The sequence below is a fragment of the Trachurus japonicus genome, chromosome 23 (assembly GCF_045865225.1).
Source record: "Trachurus japonicus isolate A0001 chromosome 23, Traja_1.0".
Lineage (NCBI taxonomy): Eukaryota > Metazoa > Chordata > Actinopteri > Carangiformes > Carangidae > Trachurus > Trachurus japonicus.
The window spans coordinates 17,161,161-17,188,706 of NC_140929.1; the positions used below are offsets into that span (position 1 = coordinate 17,161,161).

The following is a 27,546-nucleotide window of genomic DNA, read 5'->3' on the forward strand; positions in this document are numbered from 1 at the left end:
CTTTAAAAATAATTAAAAGTCACATTTTCAGTAATATTATGGTAAAACACCTTAAAAGTCAATTTTATATTCCATTTTTGGTTTTTCAAAATAAGCAGAAACATAAGACCCCTCTTGGCAGCTTGGCCTGACAGGTCCCCTCTTACCCCTATTGGTGTGTATGTGTGTGTGTGTGTGTGTGTGTGTGTGTGTGTGTGCTACCGTGACTGCAGTTACCATTGAATTAATGGTAATAATAGGGGCGTCGTTTAGCCCAGTTGGTAGAGCAGGCAGAAGCTGCAGTCCTATGCACTATTTATTATCAATTTAAGGAGAAAATGCCCAAATAAAAATCAATAGTAGGCTAATAGTAATTTAAAAATACTCAGTGGACCAGACGCAGGCTTTTATTTTGAAAATAAGAAGATCGCGTAAGTGAGTTCTAACTTCCCAAAGACTTGGGTCGTGAAGACGGATATCATCTCTCATCTCACTAACACCTTTCAGACTTTGTTGAAGACTGGTCTGAGTGGAACAAGTGGTCCGGACCATGAGGAGAAACCGTTTCTCCTTTTGATGGCTGCTCCCTCCCACTTGATGCACTTCTCTTTTTACTGCGCTCTAACGCACCAGCCTGCTGCTGACACTGAGCCATGCGCGCCGTCAGTGCGTGAGCTTTCCCCACTTTAAAGCTGCCATCGCTGCTAGAAAATGATCCTGCTGCCTGGTCTGCTGTTATTACTCTGGGGAGAACCGGGTCGGTGCCGCGGGGGGGAGGATGGAGACTTTACTTTTAACGGAGACATCCGTCACATCGCCGTGGCCAACAGCTCGCTTTACATCGCGACGGAGGAGAAGCTGTACCGGCTGAGCCACGACCTGAATCTGGTCCAGAGTGTGAACCTCAGAGGAGTCCTGAAGAAGAGCGGGGATGAAGCGCAGTTTCACCGGCTCTCTGACCCGGCGCAGTGGAACACAACGTTCAGAGTCAACGTTTTGCTGCCGTTTGTTGCGAATGACACTCTGATCAGCTGCGGGATGATCGACCATGGCTGTGGGTACTGCGAAGTTCTGGACCTGAGGAATATCTCTAAGGTTGTGTATCGGGAGGACATCCAGGTGGGTCCACGGGGGCGCAACAGCAGTGGGTCCGTCTCGTTCCTGGTGACTGTGGACAAGGAGTTTTACATCCAGACCGCGATACAGAAGAAGCAGGATGAGCAGAAGGACGACTGCAGTTCTGACATCAAAATTATCATCCTTCAGAACACAAATGAAAATCAGAAAGGAGGAATATTCTCTCACAATGGACGTGGAAGCGCACCGGAGTTCAGTAGTAAACAAGAGCTGCAGTTTGTGGACGGGTTTCAGATCAGCTCATTTATATATCTGCTGTCCAACGTCCCAACAAGAGACAGAGTCCGTCTCTTTTGGTTCGAGGTTAAAACCAACAAGATTGAGACCCTCAATTCGCTGCGGGGCGCGGTCCTCAGCGTCTCTGAGGACGGAGGACAAAACAGACTTGTGGCCTCCTCAGTGATCCCGAACGGGCCGGGATCACCGGAGCTGTGGAGCGGAGTGTTCAGTGTGAGCTCAGGACAAACCAACACCGAGCTGGTTGTGTTTGAGCTCAGCCCTGACCTCAGCGGAGCGGCCGATGGAGATCCAGACCTCTATATCAATTCAGGTGGTAACGAGGTAACAAGTCGATTCATGAAGCTTCAGACTACAGTAATCCACTTGTCAGTTAGACCAACTGTAGCTGCACACTTGTATTGATTCATTATCAGCAGGGCATCACTACTTCAGGGATGAAGTGTGACAAAGCTGTAGCACAGCTCCATTTGTTAAGAGTATTTGTTTTAAATTTGCCCAAGTAAAATCCAGATAAAAGTTCATCATCAATGCAGAAGTTATGATATTATAAGTAAATTACAAGGGATGCATGGCTTCAGTCAGTGGACTTGATCTACAAGTTAGTTAGGACAACACTGAAGTTCTTTGGATCCAATTGATCAGTGTTTGTGTGTGACAGCCAAAGATCCTGAAGCCGAGGGCAGTGCTGTTCAGGAAGAACCACATGACCTCTGTGCTGGCAGTGAGGAAGAAGACCTGGATGGTTTTCTTGATTGGAACAGGAGATGGGCAGCTCATTAAGGTGAGTAGAAGGTTACACATCTGTATTGGATAAAGAAAAGTTGAACCAAAAACCTACCTACCTATCAGAACTGCCTTCACCAGGGCTACCTCTTTATGTTGTTAAGTAGAATCTGTATATGAACTAAAAGAGCCCAAAAATGAGTGTTTAACCATGTTTTGTTCATAACAGATAATTTTTAAAACCTGGAGTTTTAAACATGGCTGCAGACTAAATTTTTAAGTGGCAATGATGTTCTAAGTTTGAAGTTGTGTCTTATTCCCAAGTCTACATTAGAATCATAAACTTCTTGTATGTAGTTAGGGCCACGGGGCAAACGAACTGAGGCACTGACCTCTACAGCTATCATAGCTGTAGAGGTCAGTTACACACACAACATCTGCCTGTTCTCCATAACATCAACACCCTCTGTCTTCTTTCCTTCTCTCAGATAAAAATGAAATATTGTGCATACACTGGCTATAAACGGTCACTCACGTGACTGAAGAATTAAACAGGAGTCTGAGAACACTGCAGTAACCCTCAGCTAGACACAATAGGCTCTTTCATGCTGAGTTCACCTGGTCGCGGATCGACAACTCCCCGTCCTACTGTGCTGTGATCACAGGCTTGAGCAGCCGTCCAATCGACACGCGGATAAGCATCGCGCACACCAATCAGAGAGCCTATTGATGAGTGCCAAAGCTTGCTTTATAATTTTTTTTTTTTTTTTTCCAAATCGCTTGATTTTGGCGTGAGAATTGTTTGAGTGGCGTGAGAGCGTGAGACAGGACCTAAAAGCGTGTGACACACGCCAGATGCGTGAGAGTTGGCAACCCTGTAATTATTAGGGGTGCAACGGTACAGGTAGCCCACGGTACGATATGTACCTCGGTTTTTGGCCACGGTTCTCGGTACGGTTTCGGTACGTGTTTTGTGCAGAGAACTTTTTTTTTCTCCCAAAATAATGTTTATAATTTATAATATTTCTAATACAGCTCTCCTCTCTCTCTATCTCACTCTCTCACACACACACACACACACACACACACACACACACACACACACCTGAACTGTCTGTGAACAGCCCCTAGCTCCTCCCTCTGCACACTCCTTTAGTCTTTCAGTAGGTGAACACTCTGAAGCCACTTTCAAACAGAGATCGCGCTATATTGCCGTTGTTGTGCCGTCGTATGCACCCTTGCCGTGAAAAGCACCCCCTCGCGGGAGCGCGCTTGAGCCGCTCCGCTGTTGGAAAAGTGAAGCAATTCGCCTCAATATCGCAAACAAACACTGGGGGAAATGCTGCCTCGTGATTTAATGATTTGTGAAGGGAATAGAAGGGAATGGCATTGGTTCGCGGGAGTTATTGAGCTCTAATGCTCAGTATAAAATATATAAAAATTAATATAACAATTACATGTGTTCAAATGCAATAAAAACAGGTGAGAGTCATAGAGGAGGCTTAGATCTTCTGTTCTGTGTTGATTTTGAGCAAATAGGTCACATGACCTGGGAGTTATTGAGCTCTAATGCTCATATTTACAGTATAAAATATATTAAAATTAATATAAAATATTGCATGTGTTCAAATGCAATAACAAAGGAGTGTATCATAGAGCAGGCTTGGCTAAATATTATGTAGCTTTTCCTGCAATTCAGGTTCATTTAGGTTAACAACAATAACATTCTGATCTAGAATGTGGCCTGCAATGAAAAGGTAAAGGTGAAGGAATTTGAAGTGCACTGATTGTCATGTGTTTCTCAATATTAAAGGATATGCTCTCTCTGTCTTGTTTTTAAGATATGAAATATTTTTCATGCTGCTTAATAAAATTAAATACAATAAATATATCCACATCTGTAGCCTACGCTGTTTAAAGTACCTGATGCTGGGATAAAAGAGGCAGGGCAGGGCTGTGTTTTTCTACTTGCCACGATGTGCACCCCTGGTTAACTTGAACTAGGAAAGGTCCACATGGATGAAACTCACTCTGGTTATACACACTAGTCCCATCTCTAGACTGTGAAAAGCATTTGATGCTGGGATCAACTAAAAAGAATTACTGGGGGGGGTGCTTTTCAAGGCAGGGCTGTGTTTTTCTACTTGCCACGATGTGCACCCCTGGTTAACTTGAACTAGGAAAGGTCCACATGGATGAAACTCACTCTGGTTATATACACTAGTCCCATCTCTAGACTGTGAAAAGCATTTGATGCTGGGATCAACCAAAAAGAATTACTGGGGGGGGTGCCTTTCAAGGCAGGGCTGTGTTTTTCTACTTGCCACGATGTGCACCCCTGGTTAACTTGAACTAGGAAAGGTCCACATGGATGAAACTCACTCTGGTTATACACACTAGTCCCATCTCTAGACTGTGAAAAGCATTTGATGCTGGGATCAACTAAAAAGAATTACTGGGGGGGGTGCTTTTCAAGGCAGGGCTGTGTTTTTCTACTTGCCACGATGTGCACCCCTGGTTAACTTGAACTAGGAAAGGTCCACATGGATGAAACTCACTCTGGTTATATACACTAGTCCCATCTCTAGACTGTGAAAAGCATTTGATGCTGGGATCAACCAAAAAGAATTACTGGGGGGGGTGCCTTTCAAGGCAGGGCTGTGTTTTTCTACTTGCCACGATGTGCACCCCTGGTTAACTTGAACTAGGAAAGGTCCACATGGATGAAACTCACTCTGGTTATACACACTAGTCCCATCTCTAGACTGTGAAAAGCATTTGATGCTGGGATCAACCAAAAAGAATTACTGGGGGGGGTGCTTTTCAAGGCAGGGCTGTGTTTTTCTACTTGCCACGATGTGCACCCCTGGTTAACTTGAACTAGGAAAGGTCCACATGGATGAAACTCACTCTGGTTATACACACTAGTCCCATCTCTAGACTGTGAAAAGCATTTGATGCTGGGATCAACTAAAAAGAATTACTGGGGGGGGTGCCTTTCAAGGCAGGGCTGTGTTTTTCTACTTGCCACGATGTGCACCCCTGGTTAACTTGAACTAGGAAAGGTCCACATGGATGAAACTCACTCTGGTTATACACACTAGTCCCATCTCTAGACTGTGAAAAGCATTTGATGCTGGGATCAACTAAAAAGAATTACTGGGGGGGGTGCCTTTCAAGGCAGGGCTGTGTTTTTCTACTTGCCACGATGTGCACCCCTGGTTAACTTGAACTAGGAAAGGTCCACATGGATGAAACTCACTCTGGTTATACACACTAGTCCCATCTCTAGACTGTGAAAAGCATTTGATGCTGGGATCAACTAAAAAGAATTACTGGGGGGGGGTGCCTTTCAAGGCAGGGCTGTGTTTTTCTACTTGCCACGATGTGCACACCTGGTTAACTTGAACTAGGAAAGGTCCACATGGATGAAACTCACTCTGGTTATACACACTAGTCCCATCTCTAGACTGTGAAAAGCATTTTATGCTGGGATCAACTAAAAAGAATTACTGGGGGGGGGTGCTTTTCAAGGCAGGGCTGCTGTTCTGCCTGCCACAATGTGCAGCGAACATTTGGTTTCAATGAATGAGGTGTGAAAACTATGGAAAGGAAATATAGAAATATTTCATCAACAACTTCCTAATATCAAAACCATCACTGCACTTATCCCCATTTCTCCCACATGCTGGGAGAAAAACACCACTTTAATGAAAATATTAGGGTAATACTTGTCAGCATTGTTTGTGATGTTTTTGTTTTGCACAGAATTGCATTTGCACATCAAGTAACATACACAACATATGAAACAACAACATTTAGTTTAACTGTATGCATTTCCCCCTTTTTTGTTTTTAATAATATGGTATTTGCATAGTAATACGATCAGTAAATACATTATAATTAATCAATTTTGTAAACTAATTTGTTATAATTTATTCATAAATATACAGTATACATACGTGCATGTGCATGTGCGCGTGCGCGTATATATCCGCACACGCGTATTAAAACTGCCTGTGATGATAAATGGGCCTATGCCATTAAAGACCTGAAAATCGACAACAAACAATCACGTTGACAGCAATGGATCCAGTGTTGTATCGGACGATTCTTGATTACAAGACTGAATGCATTTATCCGCCTAATATTACTAAAAAAGAGAAAAACGAAGTTAGACGAAAGGCTTCAAAGTATGTCCTGGAAGGTAAGGATTTCTCGTTTGACTCGTCGACGCACACACCGGCGAGATTACGCGACGGTCTCGATATATTTCGGACATTTTTTAGTTTGTATTGACAGGTGTTTATAGTATTTTTCTTCCGCTCTGTGTAGCAAAATGTCCATTAAAATCTCAATCTCAATGATAAGTATCAGTGACCGAAAAAAATTGGGAGGACATGAGCACCAGTCCATGGCTGTTATTTTATTTTATTTAGACTAGTGTCCCTACTTTCTGTTATTCAATGAAAATTAAACAGTAAAACAATGTCTTGCAAGATTTCTTAATAACAACATCATTCAATCCTACTGTTTTCAGATTAACACAGGCCTAATGAACAAGACAGAGCCTTTATCATGGATGTAAATGTCACAGTGGGACACAACACTCTCTGATTTTAAAAGGAAAAACAAAAACCATGAAAATCTGGAATTGATAATAATAAAGCAAATGCTCCACTCAAATTACATAATTTACTATTTTTAAAGCTTTGCTGTGGCAGATAAATAGCCCCCACCTCCCTGCTCCTCACACAGACTGCTCTGTCTCCTCCGCCTGCAGGTGTCGCTGTTGAACCGTTTTAAATGAATTTAGTGGATTTTCTTCCATAAAAGAGATTAATAAATATATTATAAATGATTTGGTTATGGTTTATTTCAACCAGTTACCCTTTCTTAAAAATATATGGATCTTCCTCTTGCCTCTCAAAAATAGAGGACCAACCACCTCTGCCTCTATGGACCAGCCTCCACTGATAAAATGAACACCTCACAGTATCAATCACAACTCCACCTTATCTTAGTAAAGGACACATTTAAGGTGCTGTACTTGTATTGCGATACATTTTACAGCTGTACCAAATAAAGTGGCATTTGTGTGTATGTGAAACAAAACTAATTTTTAAGCAACTCAATAAACTCATCCTAGCCTGTAGTCTGAGTAAACTGTCATTTTATTTATTTTAACTCCAGTGAAAGAGTAGTTTGTGTGCCTTGTGAACAATAAACAAATATGAAGAAAAAAAAATAGTTGATGATTCACTTTTGAAGAAATATTCCATCCAACACACTATCTGTGTTTGCTGATGTGAATGTCTAATACACTTTAATACATCTATTTCCTAGATGGAGCACTGTATTATTTGAAAGGTCCTGGTAAGACTGTCAAAACGAAAGTGGTTAAAGGCACAGAAGAGGCTAATGCCATTTTTAAGGACTTCCACGACAGCTCCACGGGTGCTCACACTGGGCAAAAAAAAACCAGAGACAGTATTTCACAAAGGTTCTTCTGGCCTGGCATGTCGGCAGACATAGACAAATGGGTAAGTAAGCGCTGCCATTGAAGAAAAAATAAACATTGTTTCTTGGAATTTTTTGAGTTTCAGCACACACACACACACACACACACACACACACACACACACACGTATTCAAGAGATTTCATATGCCTAAATTTTAAAACGCATTCTACTTGGCCAAATCAAATGTGACGTGAAAAATGTTAACTATTGTTTCAAACAGGTGTCAGAATGTATGGTCTGCCAGTCAGCTTCTCAAATGATTAAACAGGAGGTGGAGTATACCCCAATAAAGGTATTGTTCTCAAAATCAATGTTTTTTACTGTATTCTTATTGCAAAAAATCTTTACATTCTTCTCTGTAGGGTAGCCAGGGTAGTGCAGACAAGCACTACCCTGCTCGTCCGCATTTGGGTCCTGCCTGCTACTTCAACCCTGACAAAATTATTTTCTTTAAACAACGAAATGCTTACAAACATTATATTCAGAATGATATCGTATTTATTTTCTACTGCTTTTTACAGGTCACACATCCATTTGAGTTGCTTGGAATGGACCTGATTGGCAAGCTTCGGCCAACAAAAAGTGGCTATCAATATATTTGTGTAATGGTGGATTACCTTACAAAGTGGCCCCAGGCATATCCTCTGCGTTCCAAAACGGCTGAAGAAGTGACTCAATGCATTGTGAAATTCTTTCACCAGTTTGAGGCACCAAAGAGAATCCTCACTGACCAGGGGAGAGAGTTTGTGAATGCAGTAAGTTTAAAAATAGGTTGGAGAAATATTCAGTTGTGTTTTGATCAACATGTGTTGTTTTCTTGTCTGTAACAACATCTATTGCACGTCTGTCTGTGTTGGGTGAGGGATCCCTCCTCTCTTACTTATCCTGACGTTTCTCTGATTTTTCCCTGTTAAAAGGGTTTCCTGGAGTTTTTCCTCAGTCGATGTGAGGGTCTAAGGACAGAGGATGTTATAATGCCATGTAAAGCCCTTTGAGACAAACTGTTTGTAAAAACGGGCTATACAACTAAAATGGCCTTGCCTTGCCTTTATGGTTATAAACACACGTGTTCTTTATATTAACAGATTAACAAGAAGGTCTGTGCCATATTGGGGATTAAACGCAGTCTATGCTCACCATATCATCCACAAACCAATGGCCTGGTAGAGCGTTTGAATGGCACCATACAGAGGTGAGGCAAATGGTTGATTGATTTTTTTTTTTTTGGGGGGGGGGGCTTTTTTGCCTTTAATTGACAGGACAGTTGAGAGAGACAGGAAATGGGAGGCAGAGAGGGGGGAAAGACACGCAGGATAGGACCGCTCGGCGCGGGAATCGAGTGGAGGTCACCTGCAGTGAGGACTATAGCCTCAAACACATGGGGCGGGTAAACACCGCCCCATGTGTTGTTGAAAAATTGTTGATTTAACATAAATTCACATACTTAATGGACATTATTGTCATACGTACAGTAACAAATGCAAGTGGGACCATAAATATGTTTTTGGGAGATGCCTATTCAGTCAGTAAAAATTCTCTTGTTTTTTTGTTTATTTTTAGAGCTCTCAGCAAGTTGGTGGCCCAAAAGCCAGACACTTGGGATGAATATCTGGATGCCGTCATGTTTGGGTTGAGGACAAAAAAACAAATGACAACTCGGTTCTCCCCATTTTTTTTAATGTTTGGGCGAGAAGCCAGGTATCCCACTGAAGTGCCTGAAGATTTCATGGTCGGTAAACATGTCTCAATATGAATCACTCTTAAAGATCCACCTTTTTTTCTGGCCTTCATTTCACCCTGACACCCTGACCTCTTATCTTCATCTTTTAGTATAGCTTTTATTTGTTTTACCTTATCTTAGTAACTGTTCTTATTGCCCTATCGCATTGTTAATCTATGTTGATGATTTATGTTGTTTTTATCTATATTGCTAGCACTTGTATGTTGTGCAGCACTTTGGGCAACTAAGGTTGTTTTTAAATGTGCTATATACTGTAAATACATTTTGAGTTGATTTGAGATTGATGAAGTGTTGAAAATATGGACTGAAAGAGTGTAAAACATGTGTTCACAGGTGGACAGCAGTGTTGAGGATGTTGTTGGTGAGGAGGCTGTGTCAGAGGACATAAAGCGCCTTGACCTCATAAAAGACATTCTCCACGAAAACATTAAGAAACAGCAGGAGAGCACAAAGAGGCGCATGAAGGAGGGTGCTGCCAAACCTGCATTGAAAGTGGGAGACAAAGTATGGAGACAGAATGTCAGGAGTCAGCAAAGGAAAGGTGGCAAGCTGGAGCCAAATTTCCTTGGCCCTTTCACTCTGGTGGCACTGCAAGGCAAAAGTGCTGATCTGGTGGCAGAAGATGGTACGGTTTTTAAAAGTATAAATGTTGACCATTTAAAAATTGCCAAAGTGAAGCTGCCCCGAATCCCTAGAAAAATGGCCACAGCAGCTGCAGCCTCCACAGCACCACCGGCCGCGCCAGCAGCAGTGCCAGCAGCAGCGCCAGCAGCAGCGCCAGCAGCAGCGCCAGAACCACCAGCCACGCCAGCAGCAGCGCCAGCAGCAGCGCCAGAACCACCAGCCACGCCAGCAGCAGCACCAGCAGCAGCGCCAGCAGCAGCGCCAGCAGCAGCGCCAGTACCACCGGCCACGCCAGCAGCAGCGCCAGCAGCAGCGCCAGAACCACCAGCCACGCCAGCAGCAACGCCAGCAGCAACGCCAGCAGCAGCGCCAGCAGCAGCGCCAGCAGCAGCGCCAGAACCACCAGCCACGCCAGCAGCAGCGCCAGCAGCAGCGCCAGCAGCAGCGCCAGCAGCAGCGCCAGTACCACCAGCCACGCCAGCAGCAGCGCCAGCAGCAGCGCCAGAACCACCAGCCACGCCAGCAGCAGCGCCAGCAGCAGCGCCAGCAGCAGCGCCAGTACCACCAGCCACGCCAGCAGCAGCGCCAGAACCACCAGCCACGCCAGCAGCAGCGCCAGCAGCAACGCCAGCAGCAGCGCCAGCAGCAACGCCAGCAGCAGCGCCAGCAGCAGTGCCAGCAGCAGCGCCAGCAGCAGCGCCAGCAGCAGCACCAGCAGCAGCACCAGTACCACCACCAGCAGCGCCAGTACCACCAGCAGCGCCAGTACCACCAGCAGCGCCAGTACCACCAGCAGCGCCACCAGCAGCGCCAGTGCCGGCAGCGGCAGCGGCAGCACCAGCCTCCATGATAGTGGCACCATCAACAGGCCCTGTCTTAGTAGCCACCTCACCAGCACCGATTCATACACACACCTCAGCTGAAAAATGTAGGTATTTTGATACTGTTTTTTTTTAATTTGATTAGTAATTTTATATTTTAAAAAAGGACAAATCTTGTACAATAATATTGATTGCAAATAATGTTATAATGTTGTACTGTATTTTTTTCAGATGTGCAGGAGGCATGGGCTGGAAAAGATGTACATGTGCTTCTTTCCCGAGTGGGCCCGTACAAATTGTTTTATTGGGACATTAGCAACACTGCTCCCAACAAGGAGCTTGAGAGTGAGGTAGCACCTTTTCATTATTTTATAAAATCATGATTTTCCACTCCCTAATGGCGAATATTTCAGCAATGACAGTTACAGTACATTGTAATGCAGTTACCTAGATCATGCAAAGAAATTCAGTAACACTACAACAATGCAGTAGATGTTTTTTCTGTGCAATAAGTAATGCGTTTTTTGTAACAATTCTTTATAGGTGATCAACGCATATTTGACAGTGCTTGTGCAAAAATACAACCAATCCAATGCTGGTAAAGCCACTGTTATTGACACATATGCGATGACTGCCATATGGCAGAAAAGATTTGGAAAAGTACGGGTATGTACCGGATGTTAATGACTTTAAATTTTGTAAATATTGCAAATATGCATTTTTCAAGCAACAGTGATTTAGTATTTTTATGACTGCTTTCAGATTGATCCAGTGGCACATGATGTAATTGTGGGAATTGTCAATGAGAATCATCATTGGATGTTGGTGGTAAGAGGAGCACTGCACAACTCTTGCTACAGCCATTTTACTTTTGGCTATGCTTACATACACTCAGTTATTAAAAAGTTCTACACAAAACCTGACATCAAAGAATTTCAGTAATATCACTAAAACCAGGGGTTTCTGACTAATGTATGTTGTTTTTCCATGTTCCAATGATAAAAGGTTATGTATCCACATGAGAGAAAAACAGTATTCCTTGATCCACTCGGGGAAACATCAGGAAAGATGAAGAAGTGCCTGGAGTCAACGAGGTAAATTTGACTCTAAAATGTAGTTGTACTTCTATCCAATGAGTTACTAAATGATAATGTGAAATCGTTTTCACACATGAAGCCTATTATTTCCATACTTTAGAGCCTTCATGAGGAAAAAAGGCTGCCCGGTATCCAGATGGACATGCAGCACTCTCCCTCATGATTGCCAACAAGATGGAACATCATGTGGAGTTCTTGCCTTAAAAGTGAGTGTGAAATCCAATTACCTTTAATCATTGTCAAACTCAAATTCAGGAGCAGTTACAGTGAAGTCACTGGTCCTGAAGGCCAGAGAGAAAAACTTTTACCAAAGTTACAGGATTTTAAACCCTCAAAATCAGTAAAAAATCTGGGCGTGATTTTTGACTCTGAGCTCACTTTTATTCCACACATCAAAAACGTAACAAAGATAGGTTTTTACCATCTTAAGAATATAGCCAGAGTCCACCCGTTTCTCTCTCAGGCCAGCACGGAGGTGCTGGTGCATGCTTTTATCTCTTGTCGTTTAGATTATTGTAATGCCCTGCTCTCTGGTCTTCCCAAAAAGAGCATGCATAACTTACAATTAGCATATTACACCTGTTTTAAAATCGCTGCATTGACTATGTAGGTGTTATACGTATACCAATACTTTACATTTCATGTTTGATTTGTATGTAGTCATTTAGAGGGAAAAAGTCACAGATGCAATCCTCACACCATCTACTAATCAAACTTCTCTTAAGTTTGCAGAAAAGATTTTGCAGGGAGAGGCAATCGACATCAGTACGTCAGAGGAGGCAGTAGAGAAATTGAGGCTCAACATAGCCACTTGCCTCCTCAAAGAATCTGGTCTGTTTCCTTTTTCCTCTACAATCTCAATCACTTCATGTTGTTGGTTTTTTATGCATGTTATCTCATAAATATGCAACTATAAGCAAGTGAATTAATATTGTTGAATATTGTTTGTCTGAACAGATGACCTAAGCAGCCTGTGCTTTTACTGTGGAGTGGAGGACCAGGACGAAGATGAAGCACAATGGGTAATGCCTTCATAACCTAACATTGACAAAATCATAAAAGCATTTTTTTTTCTGATTTTGTCAATGTTAGGTTTGCAGACGTAATTACAAGCTTCTGCATTCCCGAAATGTAATAAAGGCATGATTAATGTGCTTGTTTTTCCTATTGACATGTAAGATTACTTACTTTCAATTGTACAACGTGCTGTAGGAAATTCAATTTTTTGTCGGAACACTATTTATGTTGGTAAGCATCAAATATTTTAAGGAATATTAAGGATATTGATAGTCAATACATTTTGTGGTATCATATATTTAGGGGTACCCTATATAAAGTAAAATTATTATTAACCACTACACATCCCTGTTTGCCCAGATTTGCTGTGACAGCTGCCAGAGGTGGTACCATCACGGATGTGTGAACAGGCCCTCCGTGGATGAGGAATTCTTGTGCCTTGGATGCACATAAGTTTGTTGTTTTTTCTGCTGTATCTTTTTTTGTTCTTGTTTTTTTTTACTTTTTCCACGTTGATGTGAGATTGAAATTCTAATTTAAACAGTATTTAATTTATTATTTACTCATTATTTATTTTATTGTTAAGACACTGTTCAAAAAATGTTGCTTATTGTGATCTGTTCAGTATTAAGTAAATGGTTTGTGACAATTAATCTGACTGATTCAGATAAGTGGAGTGAGTTTCATCCATGTGGACCTTTCCTAGTTCAAGTTAACCAGGGGTGCACATCGTGGCAAGTAGAAAAACACAGCCCTGCCTTGAAAAGCACCGGTTGATCCCAGCATCAAATGCTTTTCACAGTCTAGAGATGGGACTAGTGTGTATAACCAGAGTGAGTTTCATCCATGTGGACCTTTCCTAGTTCAAGTTAACCAGGGGTGCACATCGTGGCAAGTAGAAAAACACAGCCCTGCCTTGAAAGGCACCCCCCCCAGTAATTCTTTTTGGTTGATCCCAGCATCAAATGCTTTTCACAGTCTAGAGATGGGACTAGTGTGTATAACCAGAGTGAGTTTCATCCATGTGGACCTTTCCTAGTTCAAGTTAACCAGGGGTGCACATCGTGGCAAGTAGAAAAACACAGCCCTGCCTTGAAAAGCATCCCCCCCCAGTAATTATTTTTGGTTGATCCCAGCATCAAATGCTTTTCACAGTCTAGAGATGGGACTAGTGTGTATAACCAGAGTGAGTTTCATCCATGTGGACCTTTCCTAGTTCAAGTTAACCAGGGGTGCACATCGTGGCAAGTAGAAAAACACAGCCCTGCCTTGAAAGGCACCCCCCCCCAGTAATTCTTTTTGGTTGATCCCAGCATCAAATGCTTTTCACAGTCTAGAGATGGGACTAGTGTGTATAACCAGAGTGAGTTTCATCCATGTGGACCTTTCCTAGTTCAAGTTAACCAGGGGTGCACATCGTGGCAAGTAGAAAAACACAGCCCTGCCTTGAAAAGCACCCCCCCCAGTAATTCTTTTTGGTTGATCCCAGCATCAAATGCTTTTCACAGTCTAGAGATGGGACTAGTGTGTATAACCAGAGTGAGTTTCATCCATGTGGACCTTTCCTAGTTCAAGTTAACCAGGGGTGCACATCGTGGCAAGTAGAAAAACACAGCCCTGCCTTGAAAGGCACCCCCCCCAGTAATTATTTTTGGTTGATCCCAGCATCAAATGCTTTTCACAGTCTAGAGATGGGACTAGTGTGTATAACCAGAGTGAGTTTCATCCATGTGGACCTTTCCTAGTTCAAGTTAACCAGGGGTGCACATCGTGGCAAGTAGAAAAACACAGCCCTGCCCTGCCTCTTTTATCCCAGCATCAGGTACTTTAAACAGCGTAGGCTACAGATGTGGATATATTTATTGTATTTAATTTTATTAAGCAGCATGAAAAATATTTCATATCTTAAAAACAAGACAGAGAGAGCATATCCTTTAATATTGAGAAACACATGACAATCAGTGCACTTCAAATTCCTTCACCTTTACCTTTTCATTGCAGGCCACATTCTAGATCAGAATGTTATTGTTGTTAACCTAAATGAACCTGAATTGCAGGAAAAGCTACATAATATTTAGCCAAGCCTGCTCTATGATACACTCCTTTGTTATTGCATTTGAACACATGCAATATTTTATATTAATTTTAATATATTTTATACTGTAAATATGAGCATTAGAGCTCAATAACTCCCAGGTCATGTGACCTATTTGCTCAAAATCAACACAGAACAGAAGATCTAAGCCTCCTCTATGACTCTCACCTGTTTTTATTGCATTTGAACACATGTAATTGTTATATTAATTTTTATATATTTTATACTGAGCATTAGAGCTCAATAACTCCCGCGAACCAATGCCATTCCCTTCTATTCCCTTCACAAATCATTAAATCACGAGGCAGCATTTCCCCCAGTGTTTGTTTGCGATATTGAGGCGAATTGCTTCACTTTTCCAACAGCGGAGCGGCTCAAGCGCGCTCCCGCGAGGGGGTGCTTTTCACGGCAAGGGTGCATACGACGGCACAACACCGTCACTATGCTGCAGCCACAGTCTCTCACTGGGAAAGAAGGAGTTAGTCTATTGTGTTTTTTTTAAACAGCCTTTCACCACCTCTCATCTGTCAGTCAACTCCTGCTCGACCTCGGTCTCTCTATCGCGCGCGGGCACGCGGGCACGCGGATACGCGACCACACACATGCAGTGTGAATGGACAGAGTCCTACTGGAACTCTAATAAAAGCTAAATGTGCTAAATCGCGCTAATAACTAATTAATTTTCCCAGCGATTGCGATCAGCGACCGCTCATGCTGCCGCCTGTTTGTTTTTTTTGTTTTTTTTTCCCCTCTTCTGCGTGTGAGGCTGAGCTGCTGCACGCCACTTTCAGTTGCAGGGGGGGAGTCACTGTGAGTGTGTGGAGGCTCAACAGTGATTGGACATCGACTCGCGGGGGCGGGCTTTCGCCTTAAACGGCCAGGCACACACATACACGGCACAGCTGCCTGTAAAGCAGGAAGAGCTGATGGAAGCTGAATCTGAAATACCGCGGTCCAAGAGCGTATTGCACCGTGCAGGCCGTACCGAACGGTTCGGTATTTTACCGAGAACCGTTGCATCCCTACTAATTATCATGGGTTTGTGTAACTATTTACCCTGAGCAGCAGAACATACGTGTACATACATCATATCCTGTGTAGTAGTAAATGGTAAAGTGAGGCAACGCAGTGGAAATCACAGGTTGACAAACACGCAACACAAGCACAAGCATGAAGTTTTCAACACACCTTCAACAAAAACAGTTTTCATCACACTAACTATACAGATCTGCCCTACTGTATGAAAAGACCATATGACCTGCTCAACTATGGGGGGAAAGCATAGGGATTGATCGTTTTATTAAGCAATATTATGTTACAAATATATGATATGATTATCATACAATATTATAATTACTACTCACACTCACCCTGATGGCTGATGGCCTAAAATAAGTTATTTGTTTAAACTTTAGAACCTGCACCCTGCAACACCAGTGGGTTTCTAGGTAGTCTTGAAGGCACTTGGTCTATCCTCACAGGGTGCTGCAGGAAGTCAGTTGATGGTCATTTGAATTAACAGGGTTCACCCGAGGAACTTGGTCAGCCGGTCCATCACAGAAAGGCCTGAACACCTCACAGATCCTGTCACATGGTGTGTGTGAGAGTGTCAGGGTCAACTCTTAAGGGGTAATGTAGGTATAGGTAAAGGTTTGGTACAGGTTTCAGCATAGAGTATTGGACATGCTTCACCTTCTTGGGATTCCTGGGACGGATAACTGTCGAGCCAAACTCCCAAACATCATTACCAGCAGCAGCTCAGTTAATCAGAAACGTGACCTCAGCTTTGTTGTCTTTGTCAGCTTGCTGTGGATAAGGACTATCGCACCACCTGTCCCACGGTGCTCTACAGGGCCAACCGGGACCGCCCACTGTTTCCCAAAATACTGCTGGATCCAGTGGATCGTAAGCATGTGTATGTGCCGTTTCAGAACCAGGTGAGTAACACAGTGAAGGATGGAGACTCTGCACTGCCTTATGGAAGCCATACCATACTGTTGCTGAGTGCCAGTGATTTGTTCTAGATGGTGCGTGTGCCTGTGGCAAAGTGTAACACACACACAAATCTAGAGGATTGTTGGTCTGCACAGGATCCAGACTGTGTGTGGTGTAAGGGTACAAGGTCAGAGACTTACCTGCATCTGATGTCTTAGAACATCTCTAATCACATTGAAACAAGTTTAACCCCTCTTCTGGTGACAGCATTGACCTTGATCTACTATATTTTTTCCTAGTTGCACATTTGAAGAGGACTGTGGAGGTTCAGACTGGGTATCCATTCCTGGTGATCACCAACAGAAAATGATTTCTCATAGTGTCTCAAAGGCCCCAACTGGCCAGGTAAAGAGGAAGAGCAAGGTTGTGTCTCTAATCAGTTGTGTGTCAGTTATTTGTGATTTAAACACTCACAACTTGACCTTCCTCAGCTCACACTGAACGTCCAGACACACCTGACTGCAGGCCAGGAGGTTCTGTCCAAATTTACCTGTCAGTTCCCTGGGTCTGGTGGTCTTTGTACCCTGACAGGCTCTCGTCCAGCATTCCCAGAGTGCACCTGTACACTGTCTGAGAGCATACTTCCCACTGAAGGTCAGTATTATGTAATAAATTATAAGCAGATTCAACGATATTAAACACAGGTACTGTCACTGAAAAGTATTACAACTATTCAACTCTAATTGAAATTCTCATTGTTTGTACGTCAGGTCTGAAAGTCCATGTAAGAATTAGACTTGGGTCAGGGCAGTTATTGGAACAACTGACGCTGACCAACTGCTCTGACATCAGCGGACCACCGACCTCTGTCCTGTGAGTCCACCACCACTTTGACCTCATGACCACACTTACTGTGGATTAATGATCTAATAACAACAACTAAAACCTCTCTGTTCACGGCCACCAAACATAGGTCTATGTGGTCATGCATTGTGCTCCATATTTCTAGTGTTTTAATGACACCAGTATCTTCATGCTGGTGTGTTTGTTTTCTCCTCAGGTGTCAGCAGTGTATCAGCGCTGGATGTGGCTGGAGCAATAACCGCTGCACCTGGGCCAATCAAGGAGAGAGGAATGTAATTATGCCTTTTTCTTTAATGTTACACTGACTTTTATATTTTCCACACATTTGTTAAATTTATGAAGTTATACATACATAATGTTTTGCTAATTTGTACTATGTGAAAAAACTACATAACTAGCACAGCATCTTGTTTATGTGCATGTGGTGGCTAAGCGGTAACCTGTGAGCTACACTGCTCTAATGGTGATGAATGAGGAGGGTCCAGGAGGATTTTGTGCACTCATCTCTTAACAATTCCAAGATAATGTTGTTGTGTTCACACACTGCATGAGTTAAATCATTACTGATTAGTGTGGTGCTCATAATCCAGCAGCAGCAGTGTGCAGATACTGAATGAATGAAGTGGAAACAATGTTTATCTCAGAGGTCAGAATCAAATCCCACAAACTACGCGGCTTATATCTCTAAATATCATGAGAGGTGAAGATGAAGTCCAGTGTTTCTCAGGTCCAGTCCATCATTACAGGTAAGGTCATTAAGTCTTCTAATGTTATTTTTTTCACATTTGCATGGGTTGTTGGATCTTTTTGAAATTCAACACTTGGACATGGAACACATTTCTTCTTATTAATATAATTTATATTAGTGCATGTAAGAAATCATTGCCGTATCAGCTGATCATTTAATGATCTTGATAGTTTTTAAATCCAGCTCCAGACACATTAACACAGAGACCTGGGTTTGGTTCCTACAGTTAGTACATATAAGGAACATGCCTTTCAAACTGAAGCTAAAGTTAGCACACATGACTTGACTCCAGTTGTGCTCAGAGCTGCAGCCTTAGTGTCTTTCACTGGCTTCATCTGTTCAGTCAAGCATTGGTTTGACCTAAATGTCCCCTGTTCTGTTTCTGCACATGTGTACCACATGCACATAAAACAGCATTATGCTGTAGCTGCAGGCTAGGTGTTGTCTACTGTTCTTCAGGGCTGAGCTACACTGACTTAAACTGGAAAACTAATAATACTTTAAGAGTGAAACCTCTAACCTGCTGAACTTCCCCTCCTTCCTCCTGCAGGTCAGTGTTTGTCAGTCGGGGACGTTGGTGATGAACATTTCTGTGAGTGTGAAGCTCAGCTCCCACACACTCTTCTCTGACACCTTCTTTACATTCAGTAGAGGGTGATAAATATTAAAACGATTATTGTTGTGTGTGTCACTGTCAGAAGCCAGAGATCCTCTCCATCACTCCCAGTGTCGTGTCCTTCCACGGCAAGAACCACGCAGTGTTGACAGGTCGTAACCTCAGTCATGTGACCAGAGTGAGGATCCTGACTGAATCCTGTTCTCCACGAGAGTGAGTCCCTTTACAGCCTGTTAGCACTGACATTATGTGTAAGACATCAGAAACACAGCAGTGTTATAAGGAAACGCTGCCAGTACTGACATCACAGTCATTGTCCAGTCAACTACTACTATAATTATAGCTGCTGCGCAGCGATGGGTCGGGTCCGGGCAACTTTTGGGCAAATTTAGGCAATTCTGAGCAACAAACAGGAGAATAGGAAGACAAGACAGTTGTCCTTATAATGTCCAATTTGCATCAGTTGAGGATTGAACCTACAACCTCGGGAACCAAAGACCAGTGTCTATCGCACTAATCGCAGCTAATTGACAAGTGGCAGTTCAACAGTGGCTTCACAAATTGAGTAAGCCATTCACTGTCGTGTAGGCAGAAAAAGAAAAATCAGTTTTTGAGGTAAAATAATGATATGTATTTGTCAAACATCTACTATGAGTCTAAGATGTTAGGAGCCTTCGCACATGGTCCAGTCCAAGCTATTTGGATTTTTAAATTTAGAGGCTTGCTGTGATGCCACCATTAGGACAATTGTCTTGTGTTGAGGACATTTGACATTTTGATCTGTCATCATCATCACCCTGGCTGGGTCTCATTTATCCACTCAGGTGAGCCAGTGCCCGGGCAGCTGTTGTGATGAAATGGTCAAAATGTCAATAATTCAGTCATCTAAACAAAAATCTGATAATATATAAATTGCATCTTGACAGCATGGAAATGTTGGTGATTTGTTTTTAATGATAAGTGTTTTGCTTCATAAGAGAAAATATGATGTTTAAAAATTCCACACTCACATTGGCTGCAGTTGTTCCCATGAGAGCAGAATTCAAAATGTTCTAGAAAATTCAGTTTTTGAATTAAAATTCAGATATTTGCCAAACTTCATCAACCATGACTCCAGAATATTGTCATTTTTTTCAGGAAGTTTGAAAATGTATTTAGCAAGAATTTGATGGTATATGTTTACAGTACTGTTTACAGTCAAACGTTTTCATGCACTGTAGGCTCAATTTTTGCTTAATCAAAAATCCGAGAAACAAGTTTTGTGGAGGACAGTCTGGAGATGCTCTGTAGCAAGTTTGGTGTCAATTGAGCAAAAATTGTGGGAGGAGATACATTTTAAAAGTTTTACAGTTATTGAAAAAAACAGAGTGATGGACTTCATAATTTGTAATAAGTTTAAGTGGACAAAAGTTTCAGCAGTATTGAGGCTACATTGTGGTGAAGTTTCAACACTGTAGCATCTACCGTTGGTTTGGTAGGAATTTTTAAAGTTTTTAAATTTAAACGCTTATTGTGCCCCCCCTAGGAGGGGGGGGGCACATGTCCTTGGAGTTGAGTGAATCTGGCATGGGACTGAACCTTTGTGCAAAGTTTGGTGAGTTTTCGCCCATGGGAAGTATGACTTCCTTGGAAGAAGAAAGAAAGAAGAAGAAGAAGAAGAATTCCTAGGAATACAATAGTGTCCTGGCAGCTGCGCTGCCCGGACCCTAATTATTTCTACACAAACTATTAATATAAACATATCTCAGATATACTGTATGCATTTGGCAGGGTTGGCTGGGCCCACTCCTCCCAAATACAACACAAATAATAAACCAAACAAGAACAAAAACTAAACAGAATCAGAATTAGTCAGATCATGTCGATAGGGAGATTCCCATGGGAGGTTGCTCTAGCCTCGTAAACCAGCCTCTCGCGGAAATGCATTTCATTTCATTTCTCGGGAGAGTCTGGCCTCATCTCCCCTCTAAGCGTTTGGGGTGGGCGGGAGCTGGGTGGGAGTAGTAGCAAAGACGGTTTAATATCTTTGGTAGTAGTGTTGACAGACAACCCCATTCAGCCAATCAGCAAGTTGGTGTAGTGACGGGGCTTTGCACCAGTCGGTCCCTGATTGGCCAACGTGCTGTGTCAATCACAGCGGGCGACGCTGATTGGCTCGGCCTTCTGAGGGTTTCAGTCCAAACGCTTAGAATGGGGATGAGGCCAGACTCTCCCTCGGAATGAAATGAAATGCACTTCCGCGAGAGGCTGGTTTACGAGGCTAAGGTTGCTCAGGTTTGAGATGGGACATAGAATCTGGGCAAGACCTGGGTCTGGGTGTGACCCCAAGTGTATACAATAATCAAAAGAATAAAAATAAGAAATAAAATAAAAACGTAAATAAAAATAAATAAATAGTAATAGTTGTGAAGTAAATAAAATAAAAAAGTAAATCAAAATAAAAAATGTATTTAATTATTATTAATAATAATAATAATAATTATTATTATTATTATTTTATTTTTTTTAAAAAAATGAAAATGAAAAAACAAAGAGAGAAGTGGACCCCTTTGTTAAGTGGCCTCGCTGAATCCAACTCTGTATGAAGCTCAAATATGTCCCCAAATGCCTCAAAATTGAGGAATTCAACATGGGTGCAGGCACCAGGCTGAAATTTGCTTTTCAGTATATCTTTTTGACTAAACAAGGTACAAACATGAATTAAATGTGCTCATATAAGTTTTCCTACATGGTCAATCAGATGCCATATTCAGATTTCAATTGTAATGTGAAGAAACTGCTTAAAAAATAGTTGTTTTTACTATGAATAATGACTCACCCATTATTATTATTATTATTATTATTATTATTATTATTATTATTATTATTATTATCATTATTATCATTATTATCAGGCTACTTTTAGCACTAGCACGCTCTTCGCCTTTCACATTTTCACCCCTCTCACAGAATGGCTGATCTGCAACATAAGATACAGGTCAGGTCATGTCTAATATGTCATAAATAATGTGACATATTTTATGTTGTCATATAATCTGTGAACAGTCATAGCTTCTCAGATAACAGACGATGAGTACACACACACACACAGAGTGTACAAAGAGTCGAAAGAGACGACGTGGATGGAAGCAGAATACAGTACGTCTATCATTGAAAGAGCATGTAGTGTTTCAAGATGGCGGGGACACACTCTACAACATAATCAACAAGGACGTGGTCACAACAGAGATTCAAGAATCTCTGCTTGGTGCAGAAGTTGGCTTTGTTCTTTTGAATGAGTGACTTTAGATCACTGGTCACTTATCTGAAGGTTCACACAGACGTTTGTCCACTAACACTTTCATTTTTGCCAATCCAAGGTGTTCTGCACCAAGCAGAGATTGTAAGTGTGGCTCCGTCTCTTTTTACTTTTTAAACACACACTAAAACTATGGAGCGCGAGCATGTACTTGACACGTGTCAATGTAGTGTGGCTCAGGCAGTAGAGTGGGTCGTCCAATAATCAGAGGGTTGGCGGTTCGAATCCCGCTCTCTCCCAGTTTCTGTCGTAGTGTCCTTGGGCAAGACACCTAACCCAACTTGCCTTGTGTGAATGCGTATGAATGATCATGGTGGTGGTCGGAGGGGCCGTTTGGCGCGAAATGGCAGCCACGCTTCCGTCAGTCTGCCCCAGGGCAGCTGTGGCTACACACGTAGTTTACCACCACCAGTGTGAATGTGGTATGAATGAATAATGGTTACTGTACGCGCTTTGGGTATCGGGTAACGGTAGAAAAGCGCTATATAAATGTAATCCATTATTATTATTATTACGTGTCTTTAGCCACAAAAACTCCACAGTTCTTCTTTCTCACAAGGGTTTATTGAAACCTTTCTTCAAGTTACAACAAAAATAAAAAACTGTGTAGCAATCCAAATTAGGCTATAGTCATGAGCACGGTCCAAAACTAGTGTGCTCTCCTCGCCTCCATAGTCATAACTGGACCAAAGTACGCACACATCACGTTACGCACGTCTCAGCCAATAAGAAGAGAGCAGTTGTTAATAACTAATAGGCATTCTTATAACCTCAAATATACAAAATCAGGATAAATTCCACAAATCTAAATGATTTATCACCTTATGTGTAATATACAAAATGGCTCTAATTATTGAATCAAACCATGCACTTTCAATGATAGACATATTCTGCTTCCATCCACGTCATCTCTTTCTACTCTTTGTGCACTCTGTGTGTGTGTGTGTGTGTGTGTGTGTGTGTGTGTGTGTGTGTGTGTGTACTCATCGTCTGTTTTCTGAGAAGCCATGACTGTTGTCATTATGCCACATGACCTGACCTGTTATCTTATGTTGCAGATCAGCCATTCTGTGAGAGGTGTGAAAATGTGAAAGGCGAAGAGCATGCTTGTGCAGGGGTGGAAGCAGTTTGCGGGTGGGTGGGTGGGTGATACTGGGGATGGCATGGCAAAGGTTCCATTATAGCACATTTGACACATTTCTATTATTATATAGTATGATATTGTCTAATCATGATATCCAAATGTGTTGTAGAACCTACCATGATGCACACAATTAATTTACGTTATTGCTCAGGATGAACAGAGACAAAAGCGGAAGGAAACAAACTCTTGTGTGGTCTGTTGTGTTTTGCAGCAGGGTGTTGAATGTGTCGGTGGTGGTGGTTAGAGTGTCAACAGTAGAATCACCATATTAGTAGGTTTAGAAGGAGGACTTTCCTGCTTTAGTGTTTCTGTGTTAATATTGTTGTTTTGTTGTGATGATGTTAAACATTCATGAGCTTCCTGTGTGTGCTTCGCTCAGATCTCCTGTCTCGAACAACACAGGTGTGAGTCTGACCTTCCACATCCTTAGTACAGACACTAAAGGCTCGGCCGAAGTATGTGCTCTCCTCCCAGACGGCAGTTGTCATGGCAACAAAAACATCACGTACCAGTCAGCGCCATTGTGCACCAGCAGCACACCCACCAGCTCCTGGGTCAGGTACGTTTGATTTGTGGCTCCTTTTATACTTTGACAAAATGCAGATTGAATGTATGAAAATACAACTACACATACAACTACTACAACTAAAACTATAACAACTACTACAACTAAAACTATAGGCTACTACTACAACAACTACTGCTGCTACTACTACAGCAACTACACAACCAGCCTACTAGTAGTAATAGAACTACAACTCTAATACAACTACTTCTACTACAAATAATAAACACACAAAGGTTATAATGAAAAACTGTCACAGTGTAAAATCTAATCTCATTTAGATTCAATTCAATTAATTTCAAAAAGCTTTATTGTCTATCACATGGACAGAAAGTTGTCATCAGTTTGTCATATCTGCTGTTTCCTGCAGTTTCAGTGTTACATAGTAAAATCAGAGCCAGCAGCACTAAAGTATTTGAAACAGTATTAACAGAAGGACAGTGAGATGCATCAGAAAGCGAACAAAAACACGTCTCACAGCAAGATACTGAAAAAACTGAGTACCTGCAGCCATCCATCATCACCTGGTCAATAGTGAGACAGAATGAGGATCAGGGATACATCACTACATTTAAGACTACCCCTATTAGTGAATAATAAATGGTTTAACTAGTTAACAAATTAGCTTGTTAATGCTTTACAAATCATTTATATGCTGAATAACACATTCGATAAAAAGGGCAACAGCAACCTGTTGCTTGCCAGATAGTGAACAGCAGTGTGAAACTTTGAGCAGTCAAGTAGATATCTCTGAGATATATTCTTGGCCACAGTGTCACTAAATATTAGTTATGGCTTGAGACTTAAATGACAACTTCTGAAAAGCAGAATCTCTGACCTCTTTCCCTTCTAGCGAAGGGGAAGTGGCTCGCACCTAAACAACTTACACAGACATGTTCACATTGTTCATGTTCACAGACTACTATCACAGCACATACATAGAAAATACAAATGCTCACATAGAAATAAATTAGCATTAGCTGTTACATAACCAACAGAAGGGGTTTTGTTAGTTTGATATCTATTAAATATTCTTAAAAAGTATTACAGGACTTTTTTAATTAGTGATTGCCACTGGTGCATAACATATCCCCAACAAATGTAGAGATTTTGTATTAAATGTGCACCTCTGATTGGCTGTTGCTGTGTGTCCTGCAGTGGGAAGAGGAAGATCACACTCAGTGGCTCTCATCTGGACTTTGTGGAGGGGGTGACCCACAGCCACGCCCCTCAGGAGATCAAACTTCCTGGAAACAGCAGCTATGAGGTGAGTCTGGTGATCAAACTGCTTTGGTTGATTATTTCATGTGACAATATCATCACTAATATCCACAGCTTCACCTAATGTCCGGTGTGGTGATATCTGACATTACTGACCACTTCCCTATAGTAGTAGTAGTCTGGGAGAAGGCACGATCGCCGTATGTTTTTAGCTTGGATTGTGGTATGGTGAGAGAAGAGGTAGTGGAGGAACGGAGGGTTCGAGTGGGGCGGTGGCAGGTGAGGAGGTCAGATAGATACGGGGGGGCCAGGGAGTTGAGGGCTTTGTAGGTGAGGAGGAGGATTTTAAAGGTGATACGATCTTTGACAGGGAGCCAGTGGAGAGAGTGAAGGACAGGAGTAATGTGATCACGGGACCGAGTGTGTGTGAGTAGGCGGGCAGCAGAGTTCTGGACTATCTGGAGTCTATGGAGGGAGTGAGCGGTGATACCAGTGAGGAGAGAGTTGCAATAGTCAAGACGGGAGGAGATGAAGGCATGAATGAGGGATTCAGCAGCTGGGGGGGAAATAGTAGGGGGGCCAATGTATTTCTGTAATTTTGGGATGTTAATTTTTGGAGAGTGGTTGGAATGTCTTCTTGGGTGATTAAACTTTGAGAAAAAATATGTCTCCATTTTTTCTGACTTTTTTTTATTTTTTTTTTTACTTTTCTCTCAAATTTGATATTTTGAACCTTATTTGCACCATTAAATATGATTACAATGGTTAAAATTACTATTTTCATGAACTAAAAAGAACTTAAAAAGTCCTCTTTTTAGTTGTGATTATATTTAATAGTATTTGACAGATGCCATTACAAACAAACATTTTAATAAAGAACACAATAGTTATTGATCTTGCTGAAAAAAGAACAAAATTTCAAGTCATATCATTTTTGACCTTTGCAAAATTTCAAAGTTGTTTAAACATGCCTATTAATATATCAATCCAGACCTGAAGACCAATTGTCAATATAGAAATAAACAAACAAACAAACAAAACATGACACAATACAGTCTTCATGCTGCCAACAAAATCTTCCATGACAGAACGGATTTCAGTAACTTTGTTTAAATGGAAGGATCACCATCATACTCATCTTCATCAATTGGCATCAGATGTCCTTGGCTGACATTTGCACAAACCTCTTCATCTGCTCCACACAGGCACATCTCAATGCAGTTGAGATTTTGAGACCTGCAAGAACAATGTGACATGCAAAAGGTTTTCTTGCAGCCACATTTGATGAGATGTATGATGGTGGCTGGGGCTGGGGGATCCTGTGTTGTGACTGGCACCATTTTACCTCCCTCTGCCTCCCATCCATATTCTGTTGCTGGTGATAACTATGGGTAAGGTGTGAGGTCCTGATTCCATACCATTGTCTGGAAATGTGCACGGGCAATGGCTTGATGTAAGGCTCCTTGTGTTAGTGGCAGTCTCTCAGCTTCTAACTGTTCCTTCGAGAATAATCTCCACCTGAGATCACAGACATTTACCAGTGTGGTACCATGCTCATACAGCTGACAGACAAATGCTTCAATACTTCTTTCTACGTATGTCAGGACTCAACTTTTCTGGAGTCCCTGGGGCAGCAAATGTTGATACCACAATAATCAGCCTGGATGCTGCCCAGAGAGGGGCAACAAAAATCTGCATCGAGTCCCCAGACACAGATGTGTTTGTTCTTGCAGTTCGACGGTACCATCAGTTGTGCAAGGACACTTCCTTCATTACTGGTGTGGGGAACAAGAAACGGATCATCTCTTCGGGCCCAGTAGTCCATGCTCTTGGTAAGTAGCTGGCTGCAGCCTTACCAGGGTTACATGCCTTCTCTGGAGCTGACCAGACAGGTTGATTTGCTAGCAAAGGAAAGCTGACCTGTTGGCAAGCACTAAACATATGTCCAGGGGAGGTGGTATTGGCATTTGCTGCCCCAGGGACTGCAGAAAAGTTGAGTCCTGACCAGAGGTTGCGCTAGACTTTTTCGTCGCCGGTCATTTTGACTGACGGGGTCATAAAAATTCCGTCATAATCTATTTTTACCGGTCACTTAATTTTTTTTAAAATGATAATAATGTCATATTCAATAGCATTCAATTTTAATTCATGTTTAATTC

The 27,546-nt window shown here is 42.1% G+C and overlaps 2 protein-coding genes across 2 annotated transcripts in view; both read left to right on the plus strand.

Annotated features, from left to right (window-relative positions):
- Positions 1-477: 477 nt before the first annotated feature.
- LOC146962777 (plexin-C1-like) overlaps positions 478-27,546 on the plus strand; it is a 42,942-nt gene continuing 15,873 nt past the window's right edge. Inside the window, exons 1-12 of the mRNA XM_085769952.1 lie at positions 478-1,677; positions 2,015-2,137; positions 16,799-16,933; positions 17,021-17,118; positions 17,231-17,336; positions 17,423-17,585; positions 17,702-17,804; positions 17,992-18,067; positions 19,094-19,135; positions 19,242-19,372; positions 23,981-24,160; positions 25,325-25,433. Of these exons, the coding sequence (XP_085626078.1) occupies positions 691-1,677; positions 2,015-2,137; positions 16,799-16,933; positions 17,021-17,118; positions 17,231-17,336; positions 17,423-17,585; positions 17,702-17,804; positions 17,992-18,067; positions 19,094-19,135; positions 19,242-19,372; positions 23,981-24,160; positions 25,325-25,433 (2,253 nt within the window). The 5' untranslated portion in view covers positions 478-690. The remainder of the gene's footprint in view (positions 1,678-2,014; positions 2,138-16,798; positions 16,934-17,020; positions 17,119-17,230; positions 17,337-17,422; positions 17,586-17,701; positions 17,805-17,991; positions 18,068-19,093; positions 19,136-19,241; positions 19,373-23,980; positions 24,161-25,324; positions 25,434-27,546) is intronic.
- On the plus strand, positions 9,168-11,885 carry LOC146962778 (uncharacterized). The gene is made up of 6 exons (XM_085769905.1): positions 9,168-9,330; positions 9,676-9,954; positions 10,038-10,190; positions 11,331-11,453; positions 11,550-11,615; positions 11,793-11,885. The coding sequence occupies exons 1-6, from the start codon at positions 9,223-9,225 to the stop codon at positions 11,883-11,885; spliced, it is 822 nt and encodes a 273-aa protein (XP_085626031.1). The 5' UTR covers positions 9,168-9,222.

What these genes read in the sequence shown, in the direction of transcription:
- LOC146962778 (XM_085769905.1), top strand. Translation starts at nt 9,223, where the DNA reads ATGTTTGGGTTGAGGACAAAAAAACAAATGACAACTCGGTTCTCCCCA. An exon ending in AAGTGCCTGAAGATTTCATG is followed by an intron (nt 9,331 to 9,675) that starts GTCGGTAAACAT and finishes ATGTGTTCACAG; the next exon opens with GTGGACAGCAGTGTTGAGGA. An exon ending in AAGGCAAAAGTGCTGATCTG is followed by an intron (nt 9,955 to 10,037) that starts GTGGCAGAAGAT and finishes CCGAATCCCTAG; the next exon opens with AAAAATGGCCACAGCAGCTG.